Source organism: Andrena cerasifolii, chromosome 7, assembly GCF_050908995.1.
Source record: "Andrena cerasifolii isolate SP2316 chromosome 7, iyAndCera1_principal, whole genome shotgun sequence".
Classification (NCBI taxonomy): domain Eukaryota; kingdom Metazoa; phylum Arthropoda; class Insecta; order Hymenoptera; family Andrenidae; genus Andrena; species Andrena cerasifolii.
In genome coordinates, this window is record NC_135124.1 from 7,074,433 (window position 1) to 7,096,830 (window position 22,398).

A 22,398-nucleotide genomic window follows, 5' to 3' on the forward strand; every position below is an offset into this window, starting at 1 on the left:
TCGAAATTCACGTTGCACACAGAGCACGCGAACTTCTCCTGCTCCCTCTTCATCTTCGACCTCTTCTTCCTCGCTCGCGAGCTCCTCGAGCAGTCCAGGGACTGAACCGCCTTCTTCTTGGAACTTCTCGCGTAATCGTGCTCTTCTACGACGTGAAACTGTTCCTCCTTCACGTCTATCTGCTCTTCTGGCGTCGAGAGTGGCAGTTGTATTCGAACGAGTTTCATACCTCCGACGACGTAGAGTTTCGAATTTGTCTCCACACCTACGATCCCCAGAACTCTGCAATCAACAACGTCAGTGTTCAACATGTTATACCCACTCACGCGGCACGCCGGAACGTTCGCCCGGCCGTTGGATGTTTCTTTATCGGGATTAACGGCAGGATTTCTCTCGGGCCATTTCTGTTATCTGGGGAGGATGCTGAGATAGAGGGATGACACGATCTTTCGGATGAAACAGAGGCATGTGTAAAGTAATCGGTGGAGCAGGGAGTCGCCACGATTAGCTTTACCACTTTCGTTTAGCTCATTGTTATTTTATTAAACGTATAATAATGGTTATCAATAGCGACAGTTAACATAAATTCGTCGTATTCGCTTTTGTGTTTCCAATGAATAAATTTCGAACGAACGTATATAATCGAGAAATAACAACACGATTTTCCCCTGTCGCAATGAGTCCATACATGCCAAATGGAGAATAGAGCGACAACGATTGCAAACTCGAACGCGACAGCATAATCCAACTAGTCTCTAAACGAGCCGCGTTACATTCTCTTGCTCAACGAAGAATCATCCATTCCCGCGACAGTCAACGTATCCAACAGAAGAAGAATGAGAAAAAAAAAGGAAAGAAAACAGCGTGAAAATCTCTGGAAAGCATCGAACACGTAGTAATTAACGAGCGATAAAATTAGCCGCGAACGCACCACGCGCGTGTGATGTTGATACCCCCATTGAATATCATGGAACATAAAAAAAATCTATTTTATTCATTCGAATGATGCTTCGAAAGTCTCCATCTTGTTCATCGATACATGCACGAAGAAACGGTACGCGCACGCGCAACGCTCGCCCCGTCATTGACCGTGAGTGACCTTAGCTAGCCGTCGAACGATAAACTCGATTAGTTCCCGCAGTAATCGGCAACTGCGTAAAGTCCGCCGTTAACGATGCACGAGCGTGTGTCCACCGTTAGTCTGATCAGAGTTCCACCCTCCGCGGAAGGCACGCGCACGAATTAAACGCAGGTGGACTTCTGGTGCGCCGTCAGGTTGCCCTGGCAGGAGAAGCCGCGGTTGCAGATCTGACAGACGTAAGGCCTTTCCCCTGTGTGCCCCCGCCTGTGGATAGTCAACGTGGACCTCTGCGAGAACGCCTTGGGGCACTGGTCGCACTTGTACGGCTTCTCGCCAGTGTGGACCCTCCTGTGCATCCTCAGGTTCTCCGAGTCGGTGAAGCCCTTGCCGCAGATGTCGCAGACGTACGGTTTCTCGCCGGTGTGGATGCGCCTGTGCTTCTTCAGGTGCTCGGCGCTGCTGAGGCTCTTGCCGCAGTAGTCGCACAGGTACAGTTTCGTGGGATTGTGGCTCTCCTTGTGACGGAACAGGGACCTCTTCGTGGCGAGGACCCGGCCGCAGATGTCGCAGGCGGTGCTGGTCACCTTGTTCGCCTTCAGCTCGGGATGCATGCGCCTGCAATGGGCGGAGAGCTGCCGTCTTAAGTAGAAAGCACTGCCGCATTGTTGGCAGACGAATGGCTTGTCCCCGGAATGGATGTTGTAGTGCTCCTGCAAATCGATCGCCTTACGGAAACGTTTGTCGCAGTCGTTGCACTTGAACGGCAGGTCTGCTTTGTCCTTGTGCCGCAACATGTGGATGCTGAGCGCTGCCAGCACGGTTGTCTCGTAGTCGCACTCTTTGCACACGTAGCTGGGGTAGAAGTGGGTCTTCTCGTGTCTGGTCAGGTCGCGGAATAAGCGGAACTTCTTGGGGCAGTGCTTGCAGGTGAGGTCGCCAACGGTGTGGCGCATCAGGTGCCTCTGGTAGTTGCTCTTGTGACGGAACACTTTGTTGCACGTCTTGCAGTGGAGCTCCACATCCGGCTTCTCCTTTTTCACCTTCAGACTCGGCGAACGATTCACGACCGAGCTGTTGCCCAGTTTACGGCCACCTTTGTGCTTCTTCATGTGCTTCCGCAGGTTCACGTACGTTCTAAAGACCCTGCCGCATTGGGCGCAGGTGTTCTTCCGCTTGCCCTTGTGCTCGATCTCGTGATTGTCCAGCAACGCCTGTGAGGCGAAGAACACGCCGCAGAGTTTACAGTGGTACGCCAACGGTAGATCCTCTTCGTCGTCCTCGTCGTGCATCTCCTGTTTTATGAAGTTCTGTTCTTGGTCGACGGGGAGGATCGTCGCGTTGGCTGCGCTACCTAGCTCCGGACATTTCGCGGGCGCTGGATCGACGTCCTTCTTCACCAGGTCGAGCTTCGTCAACATTGCCATCGGATAATACTCTTCGGAATAGTGTAGCCGGTCGTACCTGAAATAGAAAAATTCGAATGGCCACATCAGTATCGGGTATTCCTCGATGTGTGATCGCAGTCTTTCTGTGCCCGGACACGTTGTCCAGCGAATAGGCACAATATCGCATACCTAGAAGCGAAGTCGGTAATCAAGCACGCTCTACAAGTTCAACATAACGCTGTTCGCATTACTTGCAAAATAATTAGCATTTATTTTGTATGTTCGTCTACTGCATTAAGATAATGATAGTGTCTTTTATGTGTCATAAAGTGTCTCGTCAATTGGAACACGGTTCATTTCTGGACGATGTAAAACAACCATTTTATTTAACAAGACTTTACATGCCACGGTAATTAAATAACTTGGGGGGGGGGATCTTATGCTCATACATACTTTACAAATTCTCCATCCCTTGTACATTGTACACAGATTCGTTCGTTCTCCCGTTTGAAACTGTATCAACCAGTAATTCATAGAAGCTTAATACTGCCAAGCATATGACACAAAGAGAAACGTCTCACGTGTTAGTCAAGGTACGAAGTTAAAAAATATAATTCCTAATCGCGAAGGAGTAAACAGCATACGACTTTGCAAATATTCATAGTCGCTGTATCTTAAAACGATAAATGTAATAGTAACTTCTCCCGAGGTACAGCTTTCACCTCGTTGTACATAAAAATGGTCGTCTATATTACACAACGAAGTGTTAAAACACGTTTACAATTCAGGTAGGATAGTAGCGTTTAAAACTTCTATTCGTGTCTCTTTACTTAAAAAAACGTTGCTGGCTCGAGTTACTTCGAACTCGAACCATCCCGTATCACGGTCACTTCGTGTACTCTCCGTTGCGCATTGACAGAAACTATTACACGTTATTGTCACTTGCTCGTTCCAGACCTTCGGCCGATTAACCCTGACTAGTCGACCACGTTGACTATGTGTACTTTTATGTGGGCGTTCAAAGAGGACCTAGAAACGAACGATTTGTTGCAATAGTCGCAGTGGTAGGGTCTCTGGCCGGTGTGGTAGCGCTTATGAATGACCAGCGTGGAGTGTTGCGTGAACGATTTCCCGCACGTGTCACACGTGTACGGTTTCTCCCCCGTGTGTGTCCTTTTATGAACCACCAAAGTGCTCCTCTTGCGGAACGCCTTGCCGCAGACGTCGCAGATCAGCAGCTTCTCGCCACTGTGCAGCCGCAGATGGTCCTGAAGGGAACCCTTGGAAGACACCGATTTACCGCAAAGGTGGCAGTCGTGCTTATTCTCGCCCATGTGGGATTTCACGTGGAACACCAGAGAATTCTTGTAGACGAACGTCTTGCCACAGAACTCGCACTGGTGCTTCACCGGCTTGAAGTTCGGGTCGTGCATCTTGAGGTGCTTCATCAGAGAGTGATTATTCGGGAAGGACTTGTTGCAAGGGTGGCAGACGTGCTCCTTGGCGCCGTGCTTCACGTTCATGTGGCCGTGGAGCTCGGCGTTCGTGAAGAATCCTTTCTTGCACACCTCGCAGTATCTGGTGTACTTCTCGAAATGGCGCCTTTGGTGGGTGGTCAGCTGGAAGGCCTGCACAAACGCGTGGCCGCAAACGTCGCAGACGAAGTTCCTCTCGTGGGTGTGGATTCGTCTATGGACGGCCAGGGTGTTGGTCCTCTTGAAGGACTTGCCGCAGATGTCGCACTGATAAGGGCGAGCGTCGCTGTGCGAGACCAAGTGGCCCTCGTAGAGGTTCTTTGTTCTGAAAAGTTTCGCGCACACTTCGCACTGGTAAAACGTCTGTGTCGAGGGATGCTCAGCTAGTTTAGGGTCGGAGTCGTCGAAAATCCCTTCGCTTTCCGTTTCCTCGGGGTCGTTCGCGTTCGGCGATGGATTGTCAGTGGTATCTGTTTCGAACAAAGGCTCTTCTTTTATTAGAATCGAGGGGGACGATCGTTCTGCGGTATATTCCTGTGTCGACGGTTCGATGTCGACGCTCGAAACTCCTGGATCCATAGATCTGCGAAGAAAATGAGAAAAAGATCCTCGTCAATAGTAATTCTTAGTCTATCGAGTTGAGATGCAACGACAACTTCGCTTTTATAAGAAAATCTGTTTTTATTAAAGACAAATGAAACGGATTTACATGTGGCGGGGTACACTGATTTTAGATGAAGGTAGTGTTAAGCTCCGAATTACTCCTCGTGTTCTTTCCTCTTCTTTCTTCTTCAGACTCTTTCGCATTCACCGCTTTCGTCCTTAGTGATATGTGGGGCATTAAGTATTTGTGGTGAGATATATGTTAGGCAATGTGTCGAATTAAAATTCTCCACTTGAATTTTTGTTAATGTATTTTGCTTATACTTTGTGGGAAATTTTCGTAAAATTTCATAATTATATCGTTTATACTGCCTTGTTGCAATAAATGTGTCTGGTATTTTTCAATGTTACGTTTTAGGAGTTTCTTCTGTTTCATTGTTAAAAGAAAGTTGAATTTTATTTCCTGTTCAACAATAAACTTTACTTGTTTTTGGAAGCCATTTATACATTACAAACGAAGATTTTCTAATATATACAGAGTATAATAATATTTAACCCTTACACTGATTAAAATAAAATTTTTCGTGTAATTCAATAAATCTTTGTGATAAATGTAACGTCTTTGTAAACAAATGCAGTAGAAATTAAAGAAACGCTGAACTATATTTATATTGCTTTTAATCAAGTGTTAAATGTCGCGTATATTACCCCATGTTTTATTGAATAAATAACAAATTAACTGCACTGCCGAAATAAATGTTTCTTTTTTACATAATTACAGCATACAGTTTACAATGTCAAAAAATGGCTATACGAATAAACACCAACAAAAATTGCGTCTACTTTTCTTATTATCGAGCTCTTTTCGTTGAACAGTTTACATGTATGTATATTTGAAATAATCTTTTAAACTAATTACTTCGAAAGTAACAGTATAAAAATATGGGCATGAGATATATGTGTTATTATACAAAAGATAGATTTATTGAAATAAACGGATAATTTTGCACTTATTTGCGGTGCGCCTTGTAAGTTTTTGTAGTTTATATTTACATAACAAATTACACGGTCGCATTAAAGGATTTGTTATTGAGAAAAATATGATCACTATTATTGCATAACTAACAATAAGTTCGTGTTAGTAGAATATGGAGTAGACTAACTTTATAGTTATCGTTCTTGTATTGTTCTTAGAACGTATGGCAGAATATGATGCGACGAATACATAATAAATTTTACATAAATTTGATGCTTGTTACACACAATTTGGTCTTCGTGATACAATGCAATAATTTTATATTTTTCCGTTTTAGTAATAATATATGTATTGTTAATAATAACTTATTTTGCTTTGTGATCTTTTGTTATCTCGTCAGAGATAAGAAATTATAAAGTTACTTAGAAAAGAACAGAGGTATAATACATACAAATTATTAAACATCCACAGAAACCCTCTTCTGTTTAAGTTTATTAAACTTAATTTGCTAATAGTCTTTTCTGTATCATGGCACCTTGCATGTTGGGAGATCGAGAAGCTATTACTTTCTGTTCCATTGATAGTTTCTTAATGCAATACAAAGCAACATTAATTATACTCCTGAACGAGAGAATATCTCAGAATATTCTATGCTACATCCTTTTTTCCGTAGAACACCGATGGTTTATTGCAAAAGCTTGCTGTTTAAGCAATATACGCCTGCGGTATTACTTTATACACACCCAGTTAGGTCTTTTATGATCATTCTATAATATAACAAATTCGTACTTATTTAAGGTATTTAGTATTTGCACTGGTACCGCTTCCATCAGAAGAACATTTTGCCGCCATGTTAAAAAACTGCAGAACCTCGTACTTTTTATTCCCTTAGTATAAATTGTAGTTTCAAAAAGGTAAGAAAAACCTGAGTAGAAATAGTAGTTACAATAACATATTGTCCGATGTGTTGACCACCACATTGATATTTTATAAAACCAGTAAAAATCCCCTTAAAAATGTTCGATAATTCTTTTGCGCAGTTTCAGGTAACTAAAGAAAGAGTTAAAATATTTATTAAAATGCATGTATGAAGCTACAAGACTCAGAACCTTATTATTGTCGTTATAGATTCTCAAAACAACAAATTACATTTCTTTCTTCAAAATAATCAAAATTCTCAATATTTTCTCAACTTCGATGGGTTCTATTTAAGTTAAATTTAACAATTCAGTATACATACGTATTGAATTATTAAATCGAATAAAAGAAATACAGGAGCAATTCATACTGGTTCCCATGCATCTAACACCGAACCTGTGCAGGATGGAAAATACTAGGGAAAAAGTGAAAGCCATCTTTCTGTGCTAATCAAAATAAAGAGAACGATATTCATATCAAAGAAAACAATAACAATATTAACAAAGTACATAATAGCCTGGCAGTGTATATAATGGAACAGTAAATAATCCTGTCAAGATGTGATGAAGAAGATGAAGAATCTAATCATAGCGACTTAACCAAGATGAAGTGATTTTACACCTTTTGAGGTCTTCATGGACGATTATAACTAAATCCTAAGGCACGAATGGATATATATAAAGATTTCCTTTTGGAAAAGTATAGAATACGATACTTTGAAGGAACGAGTACTCTAACTTACACACCGAGGCCATCACAAAGAAGAATCTTTCATTAAGTTGAATCATTCATAACAAGCACATCACTGTTATCGAGCTGCATATCGAGCTTAATATCTTCGAGACATTCGGATGCTTTAATCACCCCAGAAAACGACTTCAACGCGCCAATTAATTATCCTCGGAGCTGATAAAGTCTACTTTAATAAATTTTGAACAAAGGCCTTACCCTTTCATAGAATAGTATGGACAATGTTAGGCTTGCAAGAAGGTTCTAGGTTTCACCCTATAAAGTTAAATTTCAATAAATATTCAAACGCACATACTTCAGTATTGTCATCAAGTTACTATTATCGCTATAGATGGAAAACGAAATAAACTGATTTAAAGAAACAACAAAATAGGTATGTGTGTTTGTTCCCTGAATTTCTTTCGAAAGTATTTCCAATCCCATACATAAAATACATAGAGTTCCACTTGAAAAAATATTAATACTCTGAATTACTTTGAAGAAGAATAACTATTGAAAGCAATGCTTCGTCCACTGCTGACCTTACGAACCTTTTGTGCTCAGCATTTTCTCATACCATTAGCAGTAAAGAATTATCTATTTGTTCCTAGTTGATAATCTCCGTATGCTGTTTCTCAGAAAGGCATCCTATATAAAACCTCACGCAGAAAAATCCCCGTGGCAGTCAATGCGTTATAAGCTCTTGGTACTTATGAAATAGACAAGCAATAATGCTCGACACGATAGCTTGCTAATGTGCTTCAAAGGATGAGGGAATAGAGGGAGAGATTTGTTACGTTTATTTCCAACATCATTGTCCCATAAGCAATGCATCGGCCTTCGGTTCATTTCCTTTCGTTATGCGACTTCATGTGCGAGTTCAGAGACCCCTGCTGGGTGAACCTTTTCTGGCACACCTTGCACTCGTACGGTCTTTCCCCAGTGTGCGTTCTCAGGTGCACGATCAAGTACTTTCGAACGCTGAACGCCTTGCCGCAGACCTCGCAGACGTGCGGCTTTTCCCCGGAATGAATCCGCATGTGAATCTGCAGGTACGCTTTGCTCGACACCGACTTCCCGCAGACCTCGCAAGTGATCAAGTTTTCCCCAGTATGTATCCTGAGGTGCACCTTCAACGCGCCCTTCCAATAGCTCTCGAAGTTGCACATGGTGCACTTGTGCTTCTCCCGTTCCCCGTGGGATTTCATGTGCGTGCTAAGATACGCGGCACTCGCGTACGGGGTTTTGCAGATCCTGCAGACGAATGGCTTCTCGCCAGTGTGGGTTAGCAAGTGTCGTTCCAGAGTCTGGTTCGTATAGAAACCTTTGCCGCAGATCTCGCAGTGGGTGACGAACTCCGCGTTGTGCTTCTTCTTGTGCAGACGCAAGTCGTAGCCGGACACCTTGGATATGCCGCAGATATCGCAGGTGAAGCGTTTGTTGTGCTGCTTCAAGTGGGTCTTCAAGAACTCCTTGGTCTTGAAGCATTTGGCGCAGAACATGCACTGGAACGGTCTCTCCTTCTGGTGTATCTTTATCATGTGCTTCTTCAGTTTGTCCTCGTCGATGAAGATGATGTCGCACTCCTCGCAACGGCCGCCGATCGCCTCGCCGATACCCTCGCCGTTCCTCTCGTGGTCTTGCCTGTGCTTCAAGAACTGTAGCTTCTTGCGTATCCTCTTATTGCAGATGTCACACTCGTATATCACTGCGCACCGCCTGCCCGTTTCGTACTTACTGCCGACGCGCTTGTCGACGTCCGCCCTGTCTGGCTCGAGGTCCATTTTCATGTCCGAGTCGTCGGTATACTCCAACGTGTCGGTCACTATCTCCTGATGGCTGATCTGTTCGAACTCCTCGACAGTGCACACGTCGGTTTGGTACTTGACCAACTCTATATCCTCGAGGGTTTCGATCGGTTCGAGTTTCGTTTGCTCGATGCTGATCACCTGGCACCTGAAATGGACAAGATTCGTCAACGTATGAGAAACGACGGAAGAGATGCTTAAAAACGGTAATAAACAGTACGTGTTCTTAGGTAAGGTAGATTTTCTTCCTTTAGGGAACAAACTCGCCAACTTCTTCTTCCACTTCGGTGATCTAATGCGAATTATGGTACAGCTTGGTTAAAACGATAAGCGAATATTGTCGAGATTCAAAACTCGTGTACGATATAGCTGTGTGTCAACGATTCCTAGGTTCGAATTGTTATCGTTAAAAGAAAATATAATTCCTTCAACGAAATATACATTTTTTACTGAATTAACTTGTTAAGAAACGATATAGACGTTTTAATGAAGAACATAACTATTCTCTAATATACGGTGGTTCTTGATTGAAGAAGCTTCAAGGTTTAAGATTTTTTGTAGAACATTTGTCATTAATTATTAGAGCTTCTTTAATGGATTTGCAGTTGTGGATTTACAATTTGTTCAAATAAAGCCTATACGAATACCTACACAGTTTTGTGTTCACCTAGAACAAATTTTCGAAATTCCAAAGCTTACGTTTGTATTTTCCGTTGGTGTTTTCCTTTTTAGGGTCACTGTAAATTTAGATGTGGATTTTTAGAAACTTGAGTGGGGTCAGGTGGGGTTGATTGTAACACGGGGCACAGTGTAACAGTGAAAGTATTTCTGTTTCTTTGTAACATCTTTATTGAGTTATTTTACGTTTTTGACAAACGCACCTGTCGTCATCTTGATTCAGTTGTCATTTGTCGGCATCGTACCTTTCGGTGATAATATTTACCAAAATAGGTTTTTTCGTGTTTAAACGTGACGAAATAAAAGATTTTTGTTTCTATTCCAACATACAGTAATTCTGGTAAGTAAATTGCCTAAAGTTTTCTAAAAGTGCCAAATTGATTAGCTTTTAAGGATAATTGTTAACATTTGCTCATTCTGATTTGAAGGATCAAGACTGTCGATTGTAGACTTTTTTGTTACACTCTACCCCACCTTGCCCTCCCCTGTAGGATAATAGCATAAATGAATTCTGTGACATTAACCACGTTCTATAAATCTTTTTTGAAATTTATTTTTTTCAATGAAGAAGTCTACAAATAAATTTAATACTGAAACAGATCTTATAATGTCCCTCTTCATAAATAATTTGTACACACCTGAATATAATCTTTGAAAATTCGAATTATATTAGATGAATTTTCAAATACTCGGATTATGTAAATGTAATATTTGAATACCGAAAGATTCGACGAATATTCCTAGCTCTAATTGAGGTATTTGGGTACTTGCTCTATTACATCGAACATAACTCGAGTAAATTGCGTAAAATCCAGTACAAACACTACTCCAGATATGGCAACATAATTACAAAATTTCTGACTCTAATCAGGTTTTACAATTAGATAAATAATTATTTAAAATTACTCGGAATGTATTCACTGTGCCTACAATTTCCGCCAATAAAAATAATCCCTTTTCAACGGCAAAAAATATTATTATCTCTAAACAGACTTGTATATTATTGAACAGTCCCAATGTATTAGTATTTATCTATCAAACAAAAATTAGTATCTACTTAAAATAAAGTTACAGAATCACAATTTACGCCTATAGATCTACAAACTTTATTACATTCTGCACAATATGCGTCACTGGTTGCCACAATTATCTACAGTTAAGATATTTATAAAAAAATGTTATTTCCACGACAGTATGTCAAATTGTAAAGTAAACGAATGTTTTACAACAGCTTCAGCTACGTTCCCATATGTGCAATACATGTACAGAACACTCTCAAAACACATTCCTGATAAGTTCTAACTTTGAAAATCGATCATTCCTTTTTGGGAAAGTATTGTTACTTTAAATGCGTGTTGCTCCATGCTTTTGCAGACGTGGGAAAGTATCTTGTAAATCCTGACATTCAGTACTCTTCCACCAACAATACATTCAATTCACACGAAATACTATAAAACAGTCTCTTACGGACTACAACTTGATACAACTTACACAACAACAATATACTTGATTTTTATTAATAATTTTACCTTCAATTCACATGAATGTTTGTACAAACTTCCCTCTTCCTCCTTCCTGCGCCGTCTCTAACGCACAGTTTTCATCAATTTCTATGAACACCTATTCGTATAAATGCTTAAAAAATGGCGTAGAGTTATGCGTTCTTTTTTATAAAATTACTCCGCTGTCGAAATAATTTGTAACAGTGTCCAATCTCGTAACCACGGAATAAAACCACGAATTTAATAAAAATCTCATATTCAAGGCAGAATATCCGAATTTACTTAGCACCCTCGTGTCGCCGTAAGTGAATGCTAAGGGTGCCGCGTTGGGTGAACCGTTTGTCGCAGATATTACACTTGTAAGGCTTTTCGCCTGTGTGAGTCCTTCGATGTTTGATCAGGTACTTCTTAGAGCTGAAGGCCCTCCCGCAAAACTCACAAAACTCAGGCTTCTCGCCAGTGTGTATTCTAATGTGAGTCTTCATGTACCGCCGCCTGACCAGCTTGCCACATACCTCGCAGGCTACTTGGCTCTCGCCAGTGTGCGTCCAGAGATGCTCCTTATAACAGTAGCTGTAGAAAGTCTCGAACCCGCAGATCTCGCACTTGTGCTTCTTTCTTGTATCAGGCTGGCTGTGAAGCTTCATGTGACTCCTCAGGTACACTCGGTTGCCGAAGGACTTGTGGCAGACATCGCAGGTGCAGGGTTTCTCGTTGCTGTGCACGCTCATGTGCGTCCTCAGGGTCGCCTTCAGGTAGAAGCCCTTGTTGCAAACCGCGCAGAACTCGGTGAACTCTTTGTTGTGCCTTCTAATGTGCAGCTTCAAGTAATACTCGGATGCCAGCTTGGCACCGCACACGTGGCAAACGTGGGGCGCCCCGTGCAACGTTTTGTGAACGTTCAGGTACTTCTTCTTCTTGAAAACTTTGTGGCATATGTCGCACTCCACTGGATCCGCCTGCCGTTCTTTGTCTTTCATTATTTTCACGGTACCTTTCGACTTCTGCTGCTTCTGCGCGACTACGGCGGGATTCCTGCAGCGTGTTCGCCGATGCTTGAGCAGTTGCATCTTCCCTTCGAATGTCTCGTGACGAACAGCACAGGTGTGCTTCTTTTCGGTCTTGAGCAACGCTTTTCGTGTTCGAAGGATCGACTGCTCGGTCTTGTGCACCAATAAGTTCGCATCGGTATCGAATTCGTCGTCGCAAGACTCGCATTTAAACGCCAGCAGCTCCTGAACGACGCAGGAATCGCTCGATGGGCTTTCAAGGATAATAAAGTTCGATGGTTCAATGTCGCGTGACCGATTACTCGGCTTGGCTGGTATCGTCTTCACGCTTTTCAGTCTGCAAAAAGATAACAAAGCATAAGCCGTTTTCATTACAAACAGCTGTTTTCACGCTGCACAGTACGAAGAGACACCGAGGAGCTAAGGCAGCTTGAAGGTGTCTTGGGGTAAGCCAGCAATATGAGGGGAATACTTTTCAGTCTTTATCGAGCTACGGTGAAGTTCAGATGAGTTTTGATATGCTTCAGGGCTACGGTCCACTATTTTAAGCGATCGAAATCGATGACAGCTGGGCACTTCAGATTTTTAGAAATGGCGAAGCTACTTACTGCATAAAGCCAGTTAAACTGCAAGCAATGATTCATGATCTCTTCGAAACGTGCGATATGAGCTACAGATATTCGAGGGGGCACATTACACTCAATGGACACAGTTACGAGACTATTTAAAAGTGAGATAGAGAATTTTTGATCCCTAAAAATGCCCTATTCGCATGTCACATTTATAAGTGTCGCATTATTATTCGACGTTTTAATATTATTAGCATTAGAGATCTTCGTTTTTTTAGCTTATACTAGTAGTTGTGGTATTTCTCGACAGTTTAATTAAACAATCTGTAAACTACTTTATATGTACAAATACAAGATAAATCGGAATGATTACTGCAATATTTATTTTTACGAATCGGATTACAAAAAGTGATTCTGTTATTTTACCTGATGCACATGGACAATTATTGAATACCTCGTAAGGGTAATTGCGATTGGTTCATACAATTCTGCATCACTATATATAAAAATCATCGCAAGTATATCGACGAAACAGGAGACGTGCACACACGTTTTTGAAGTGAACTAACTGCTGCAAACAATACCGTCCATTATAAATAATATCAGTTACTAAAGCGATGTATCACACTAGTTACTAACTACGACTATCATTAAAGATTTTCCCTTACACATGATAAACAAGGTGCACCCTAAGTGATTAAAAGAATTAGCGAAGGTGCAATCCACGGATCGAGACAATTCGATGAAAAATTCCTAAGACAACCCGTCATATATGTTACAACGTCATCGGTCTTGGGGTCATCGAAATTATTTTACGCTTACAATTAGTGTGATTCATGATTGTTTCTGCGGATAATTTATTTGCACGTATTCGAAGCGTTATTAACTACGGTCGATTAAGCCTATCTTATTAATTAGAACAGGAATTACACGATGTATCAGTTAATTTAATAACTTGCTGCTTCATAAGTCCTCGATTTAAATGCACCGCATAACGACTAAGGCACTAAAGTATATATGTCGAAGATCTGCGAATCCTGTAACGTCCTCCGCAACATTTGCATTCAACTTACGCAAGAATCGCAAATCACATTTGTATATAGTACGAAGTTGAGTATTTAAAAAGAATCTTCGTGGACGGTTTCCAAGTTTTCGTTTAATAAAATACAAGACACGAAATTCTATACACTACGATATTCGATGGGAACTATTTTATACCTTCGTAACTATCGTACCGTAAATTGATAACTTACCATCTCGATATCATTAAATTTGGAACAAGAAAATAAAAAGAAGAGATGCCAACGTATGACCAACTTTACAAATATTACTGAAATGCAATTCTGAAAATGCACGATCAATAATCGATATAAAAGCCTGGTACAAAGTAATTAAATGTAGATGTAAAAAACTTGAACGTTGTTAAAAATTTTCTAATCGAGACTAACATAGATCTTAATGCTTTTATACAATAGGAAGGAACTCGCGTGGACCATTATGTTTAAACACTTGTAGCATTCACATTTCTTAAATCTACATCCCCAAAATGAATTGTGTGTCGATTTAGTACGGTCAAGATTGTATACAAACAGTGTCCAATCTTAGTAAAAGCTTGGTCTTAAAAGGGCAGAAACATAGAACGACTTAAATCCTCCAAATACGAACAATCATATCTACCTTCGCACTCCCCGTCATCATGGTAAATCCTACTTGCTTCTATAGCATGCTTCACCATCATATAAAAATAAACGAGCATTCGAATTGCAGTCGTGTATAGGAAAATATTTACCCCTTGACTCAGACATAAATAGCCCCAATAGTCAATCTATTTATCAACAGAAGCAACCCCCTCTTTTTCTCCTACTTTCACGACGAAAATAGACAAGCACTTGCCGATGCGTTGATGGTCTCAAAACATCTACTTGATCGCCGCAAAAAATACCCTAGCTAGGTAATAGTATTGTGATAGTGTCAAGGGATTGATCCTGATCCTGGACCTCTTGCTCCTGCTGCAACTGTTGCTGTTGCTGCTGTTCTTGTTGCTGCCGCGCGGTTTGCTTAGCGTGCGTCTTCAGGTGGGAGTTGAGCATCGTTTTCGAGGCGAACGATTTGTGACAGCACGTGCAGGGGTACGGTCGATCGCCGGTATGGCCCCTGAGATGGACCACCAGCGTGGTTCTCTGGGTGAACCGTTTCTCGCAGTGGGTACACTTGTGGGGCCTCTCGCCGGTGTGAGTGCGCCGATGAACGCTGAGATAATTCTGCGAGATGAACCCTTTACCACACAAATCGCAAACGTGCGGCTTCTCGCCGGTGTGCTTGCGCAGGTGCACGGTCAAGTAGGTCTTGCTGGACACCGCCTTGCCGCAAACAGGGCATATGTACTCGTTCTGGGGACCCACGTTCCCGTGCGTCTTCATGTGCACGAGCAACACCTGCTTCCTGGAGAAACGTTTGTTGCAGAGCTCGCAGTGGTGCTTCCTCTGGGGCGGCACGTAGTCTGGCTGGTGCAACTTGGCGTGCAGCCTCAACCCCTGGCGATAGCGAAACGTGGCGTTGCAGATCTCGCATTGAAAGGGCTTCTCGTGGGGATGCTGAGCGGATTGGTGCTCTTGGTAAGTATCGGGAGAGTCGAAGGTAGCACCACAGATCTCGCACTCGCACTTGTACTCGATATCGTGCCATTTCTGGTGAGCCTCTAAGCTTTCCTTATCCGCCGCTACGTATCCGCACGTCTCGCATGTATGATTATAATCCTCGGTTTCGTGCTCCAGCTGATGTTCTTGCAGCAAGGAGATCTTGGCGAAACTGTCGCCGCAGTGCTCGCAGACGAGCTGATCGTCTTGCAATTGTACGTTATCCTGCTCGTGCATCTTTAGATGCGACTTAAGAGCGCGCTCGGAGACGAAATCGTCTCCGCAGAGACCGCACTGCACCATGCTCTCTGCGATGACTACCTCGGTGGTCTCCACCTTTGGTATGTGCAACTCATCTGTAATGAGCAGCTGCTTTGGGTCGTCTTGATCGAAAATCTCGTCGGGCCCGCATTGCTGCTGATCCTGAGGCAGCATCTCACGCTTTGACACGAAATATCTGGAAAGAAGAGAGACACAAACGGGAGTCAATTAATGAACAGTCTTTGCCTTTATCGCTATGCTTTTGTTCGATCTTTCCATCGGGGAGAGACGTTTCGTCTTTAGCAGAATTTAGAGGGCAATCGTTTAAACACTCGCGAATATCTCTAAGGAAGTATGCGTTTAATAAAGTGCCTCGGTGCTTTCCAGTATTTCTTTTTATTGCGTTCATACACTTTCTTCTATGTTCGCTGTAAATTATTCTAGAAAGACGTACAGATCTAGACCGTTTAGTTCGAGGTCATCGAGTAGGTGCTGTAAGTATGCACTACTGATTTAAAAACAGACGTATCACTACATAATACTACTTAAATAATAGTTAATATTATACTGCCGAATAGTTTGATCCACTGTTGAATCGATTTATCGAAACCAAGTAGCCTACGTCAAAATCTCTTAATCTTTATCGAAATACTTCTTGCCCACAATATCTATGAATGGGCAATAGTTGCATAAACATATCTCTATTGTCAGATGAGTATTACAAATATTTATTGTTTATAACAAAAAGAGTGTTATTAAACATTTAACAAACTATACAGTAATTCATAGTAATGTAATACAATAGTAATTCTTTATTCTACACTTACCGACATGTTGCACTGTTTTATCGACCGTCCAGTGTGTCGAATCGGCCGCCATATTGAATTTATTACACAGTTCTAAGATCGAACGTATCCAACATTAAAATTTACTAGTAATTCGCGTTAATCTCCTTAAAAACTGAGCACAATGCATTTTAAACAAATCTTACGTATCTTAGGAATATCCTAGCTTTCATGGTTCTTTCGAGTTAAAAACTACATAACCGTATTACGAAAAGATCCCACTAAGAGTGAATCTCATAGAATTTTGATTACTTCTTATCCTTCATTAGATAGTAGTCTAGATTTATCCTTCATTATTGAATATCAGTATTAAAGTACAACGTAACTGAACTGTTTTGCTACACAACTTTTAAGAACATTTCTGAATATATTGTAACAATAATAATAAAATATCTTTCTAAAGCTCGACAATGAAAACCTTGATGTATTTCAAATGATAATAAACTGCTAATACGTAGCAGATAATATGAAATCTGCTAATAACATTGAAAACTTTAATTAGTCGAAAAAATTACATTTACGAGTGATAAAATTCACAGAATTTTTTTTAGCAACGATTAATTAGAATTATATTAGTAATACAAACACCAGAGATCGTATTGTTATAGGATTACATGTAAATATTTAAGCGTCTTCATACTTACGTTTTACGATATTCATCTAATATGCAGTAACCAACCCTGTACTTATATTAATTAGAGGCACATGTAGTCATTGTTAAAGCTCATATCCTAGCTGCATTGTCTCTATGTATCAGTTTAACCACGAACGGTTAAAATAATCGTATACTCATATATTTTATTAATTGTATACTGATATTTCCCTATGATTCTAACATATTTGTAAACATCGAGTAACTTCTAACAACACTGTACTACCATCAGCTCCTGTTTGTCTTCCTCCGTTTCCAACGATTAAAAATTTTCAAAAATCTCATCTTTTAGGCACATTGAACTTAAAACTTAGTTCATTACGCAGGTACTAACTTCGGTACTGTCAAATTTCGCTAGCGAATGTAACACCCCCTAACAGAATCTCGAATTCCTACAAGCCCAAATAATCGTCGATATCTTATCACTTTAAATACCCAGAATATTTACGTACGAACAATATCACAGTGACGACATGCATATTATATATAAAATCGCTAAACTAGCGGTTTCGCTCTATATTCCTAGCATTAATCAACAAATTCGATTGAACTTAAACATACAGCAAACTATCACATTCATTAGACTTTGTAAAAATATCAACACAATTTTGATCGAGTATTATCACGTATTTTAGTTCTATAAGGCCGCCTCTAATTGTAATCTCGAGGCACCTCTCGCAATCTTCTAAACGTTCTATTCGTCGCGTAAAATAAAAATTCTAAGTAAATTCATTAAAAAGAACCAAATACTCGCGGGAAAAAAAACGATCTTACTATCCCCCTATTATCTTATCTATTTCTTCTAAAATCCGACGCCCCACCGACCAAAAACGAATGTTCTAATACACTAAATAATCAACAGTAAACTTTAATTGAAACAGGTCGCGAACTCTCGCAACGAACCGCAAATCAATATCCTTGATACCTTACCGTGCACCCAGTAACAAGCCCCTCTCCTCCTCTTCGTAGAACCTACCCATGAGCTCTTTCAATGCTTCTTCATGTGATTAAGCATGATCGTTCTGGTAACAAATCCTTTGCCGCACAGCGTACAAGTGTATGGCCGCTCCCCCGTGTGGTACCGACGGTGGACGGTAAGCGTGGACGCCTGGGTAAACGACTTGCCGCACATGGCGCAAAGGTACGGTCTCTCGCCAGTGTGGATGCGCTGATGCACCACGTAATATTTGCGATGAGTGAAACCTTTGCCGCATACGTCGCATACGAGCGGCCTGGACCTGTGCACGGCCTTGTGCGTGGTCAAAGACTCGATGCTGGCGAACTGTTTGGAGCACGAGTCGCACGGGTACGACATTATCGATTTGTTGGACGATGCCATGACGTTAGTGCCGCTAATACTGCTAGTGACGGGATCGCCGGACGACACCGCGGTGTCGGCGATCCTGTCGTTACCCCCTAGAATCGGCTTGTGTGTTTTCGCGTGGTGATTGTACAGATTTCGCGTCTCGAAGCGCATCAGGCACCGAGGGCAGGAGTAAGGCTTCTCCTGGCCGACCTCGTGCATCCTCTTGTGCCGCTCGAGGAGCGTGCGGTAGCGGAAACTGGCCTGGCAGCGATCGCAGGCGAACGTCTTCTCCACGTTCACCGACGTCGCCATCGTTTGGATCGGCGACGGGCAAGAGGGCGCGGGCGCGGTGTGCGTGACCTCGTGCATCCTCAAGTGGCTCAAGGCGTAGAAGCTCCGCGAGCAAACATTACACGAGTACCTCACAGGGTTCTCCATAGTGTGCTCGAACTCGGGCAGCACGGAATGGCTGGTTCTTATATGGTAATTCAGCTTTAGGGCGCTTCGAAATTCGAGGCCGCAGGTGGGGCACGGATGGGACTCGACGACTATCTGCACGTGATCCATGAGATTCTGGTCGGGACTAATGGAGGGCAAGTGGGACGGGACAGTGTGGTAAGTCGAGGGCATCATCGACGACTGATTGGAGAATATCGAGTTGTTCTGGAGCAGGGTACAACTGACGGGTAAACAGACGTCCCCCGTCTCGGGTGACGGCGAGAGTATCTGGCGCAGCATCCCCGACAATCCGCCAAAGGTCTCGCTTCCTTCCCTGAAATCGACAAAACCCAAGGACAATGCAGCGGCGAACAACCGAACAGCATACACATAGTTAGTGGTCATTGTTTTCATCCGTTCTCGTGATCTTGCTGCTTCTCTTACAGACAGGCGGTGATAAGAGAGATAGTGAAGCAGAGAAAAACTTGATGCTGTGCGATTTCTGCAGAGTGACCGTGCAAAGTGCTTGGGCATTTTGGCCTCCCCCTCGAGACACAGCAGTACAGTGCGACCAGAGCGTTAAGTGCAGATCGAGCTTAGAGAGTTGTCGTCATCGTTACTGTCAATCATCTTTACCATCTCTCAACCCCCCACCGTATCCCCTTTACGGATATATCCACTGCAAAAGATCGCAAAGAATGTTTTGTTCATCTTACTTTACCTTCAGATTGTCAACGATTTGCACATACTTATCCAACGTATAATTTAAAAGTACTACTTCTAAATATAAATACATTGTTTAACAATAACTTTACGTTTGATACTTCTTGCGATTTCATTTCGACCAAGCGCGAATCAGCAACTAGTCCAATTAAAGAAACCAAACGTCCGCGTGTTTTAATTCTAATCTTATACTATTTCCATCGCCTCTTCGCATCTCTAGACTCATGAAAAGTAGTTGGCACAAAACCGAGGAAGAAATTAAAGGGTTTCTATAGCAAACCAGCAAGGAAGGAAGAGTTAAAGCTACAGAACTGTTGGCAAAAAAGTTAGAAGAAAGCGAACCCTTGCTAAAAGAAATCATTATCTTCGCTAAATAGAACATGTCTAGAAATCAAACTTAACGTAGTATTTTGTACTGAAAAATATATCCTCACCTTTCAAAAGAAATCCAACATCCGTGCACCGTCCCCTCCTCGACCTCTCATGGCACAGGTTGCAGCCAAGAATTCTCTTCACAAGTATTAAACAAAATGTGTCCAAGGGTGCAAACGCACCCAAGAAAAAACGCACGTATTTGCAATCTACGGTTGCAACAACGAAACCGCTAAAAGCTATGGAAACGAGGACGACTCCTTCAAAAACAAGCATGATAACAGTGTGGAAGAAAAGTGGAACGTTTTCCTGTTTCTGACGTCAAATTCTTCAAACAGAAACAAGAAATATCCCTAACCACAGAGCAATCATGAAAACACCGGAGTTCAAACGTTCCTCGCGCGCATAAAGTGAACATTCGATGCTCCTCCACCAGTTTCTTTCGGTTCACCGGTGCAAGATATAGCAGGTAAAGGGGGAAAAAATGTAAAAACACAAATTAGGAAATAAACTCGCTGTATTTACCGGCGCGTAAGCGCAGCCTGGTTGCGAACACGCAGCGATCGCGAATTTTGGGTAAAATCCAAATGTAAAAACGTACCGCTTAGATGTTCGCCGAAGCGAACTTAAAGCAACGCGTGCAGCACAACAGTGCGCGATAGAAGTTTGTAAATAATGAGCGCACAAATTTCCAACAAAAAAAATATGCTGGAGTGCGCTCGAAAAACTTCGGACGCGAGAAAAATCACGTAATCGTACGACCGTGCTGCGAAATGTAAGCGCAACGGTCGAAGTAACAGCGGGAAATAAATTTAACTCGGTATGTATTATACTTATAAACTATCGGATAAGAGACAAGCGTGTAAATGATACAAAAGTATGATACTCGCCTTGGAAAGTACATAAGTCCTCTTCATGCTTCGTTTTTCGTACGACGATTATTCTTCGAGTCTTCATGTTCCGATAATTATCGTTCTAATCGTTTTGGGTTACCATTGCAATTAAATACGATCATAACTAAATCTATCTTTCGTTATGAAACACTATTCTGCCATTTTTTCAGGCTGGCATCTAATAAGGATGCCAACCGAGAAGCAAGATCGATTGAAACCGACATTGTGGTACGAACATCACAACTCGTTAGCGGGTTTATTCTCGTGCGGAGTTTAACAGAACGACGACGCTTACAAACTAAACCGGGAATTGCTAATGTAACTATGTGGTCCTGACGATAATGTAAAGCGTAGGCATTGGAAAGCACGAAGACGACAAGAAACGGTATTTCTTTACGAAACTGTACGGCCTGGTAAGAATTCAATGTACCAAGCGTCTATTATCGTGACGTTAGCTCACGAAATATTAGTTTGTGATTTATTGTCGGCCTGTTCTCGGCCGTGTGCGGCATTTTGTGCCTTCACGTAAGCGTGGAATATTGATATTGACAACATGTAAACATCTGGTCTCCAGCTGAACAGAGGGATTAAGTACTTGCTGCTATAAACTCAACTCTCAACGGCGTGTTCAGTTATAGACACGTTAAGGAAGACAACGCGTACGCGTTTTGAAGAGGTGTAGCCTGCGAAATCCCTCTGTCCATTCATCGTACACGTATCAATAAATAACTAGGATAGAGTTCATTTAAATAGGAGTACCGAACAAATGGAGCACGCTGTACAGTATGGTATTAACAGGAGTTTCAACAATTACGATAACGCCAGTCTTATTGAAATGAACTCTACATACATGCTACCACATGTAAAAATATACCGAGGTATTTTGCAATCTGTTTTTTTTTTTGTTCTGTTTAAACGAACATACTTCTTGCATAGATTTGAATATTCTCATGGCATGGAAAGTACTTTGGATACTATTGCACGATTCCAGATAATTAACGTCTACGAAAAAAAAATATTTACGAGCCCATGTATCAAATTGCAAAATACAGAGAGCCAAAGATGGTTGTGGGGTGTGTACTGACTTACCTCGTGATTCTAATGCACCTTATTTACTTGAATTAGGTGACTAACTCTCAGCTACTTTAACTTTCAACTGAAAACTTTCTAATTTACAATAGAAACGAATTGTTCGGTATTCACTTATACTCGATTGTTCAGATTTTTCGGACGAACGCGAGACCTACTATTTTCCAAAGTATTGTATGCAAAGGAAGTATTAGTTCACGAGTCATTAGAACTTTGTACAGTATTAAAATAACGAGAATTCTATGCTAAGAAACATTTAGAAGTGAAACTAAGTAAATCATCGCACGGACGCATCTCTTCTATTGTATTCAGCATTACGAGATTCAAATAACTAAACAATCAATCGTTATTTGCTACAGAATTTTTTCCAACTTTTTCGAGAAAAGAAACGATATTAATGGAAATGTTCGTGTAAGTGTTTGTGTTCTCCACAACAAAACCGCACCTTT

The 22,398-nt window shown here is 41.7% G+C and overlaps 2 protein-coding genes across 11 annotated transcripts in view; both read right to left on the reverse strand.

Annotated features, from left to right (window-relative positions):
- The window catches only part of LOC143371803 (uncharacterized), a 61,848-nt gene that overhangs the window by 36,849 nt on the left and 2,601 nt on the right, over nt 1-22,398 (reverse strand). Inside the window, exon 5 of one of the 10 annotated variants that reach the window (XM_076817422.1) lies at nt 518-2,542. The exons of the other annotated variants lie outside the window; for them this stretch is intronic. Within the exon in view, the coding sequence (XP_076673537.1) occupies nt 1,243-2,542 (1,300 nt within the window). The 3' untranslated portion in view covers nt 518-1,242. Of the gene's footprint in view, nt 1-517; nt 2,543-22,398 lie in introns of those variants that run through there. 10 annotated transcript variants of the gene reach the window in all.
- Nucleotides 13,095-22,395, reverse strand: LOC143371183 (uncharacterized). Its single transcript, XM_076816131.1, has 3 exons — nt 18,120-22,395; nt 16,086-16,123; nt 13,095-15,827 (listed from the first exon to the last, which is right to left on the reverse strand). Exons 1-3 carry the CDS (start codon nt 19,404-19,406, stop codon nt 14,678-14,680), a joined length of 2,475 nt encoding a protein of 824 aa, XP_076672246.1. The 5' UTR covers nt 19,407-22,395; the 3' UTR covers nt 13,095-14,677.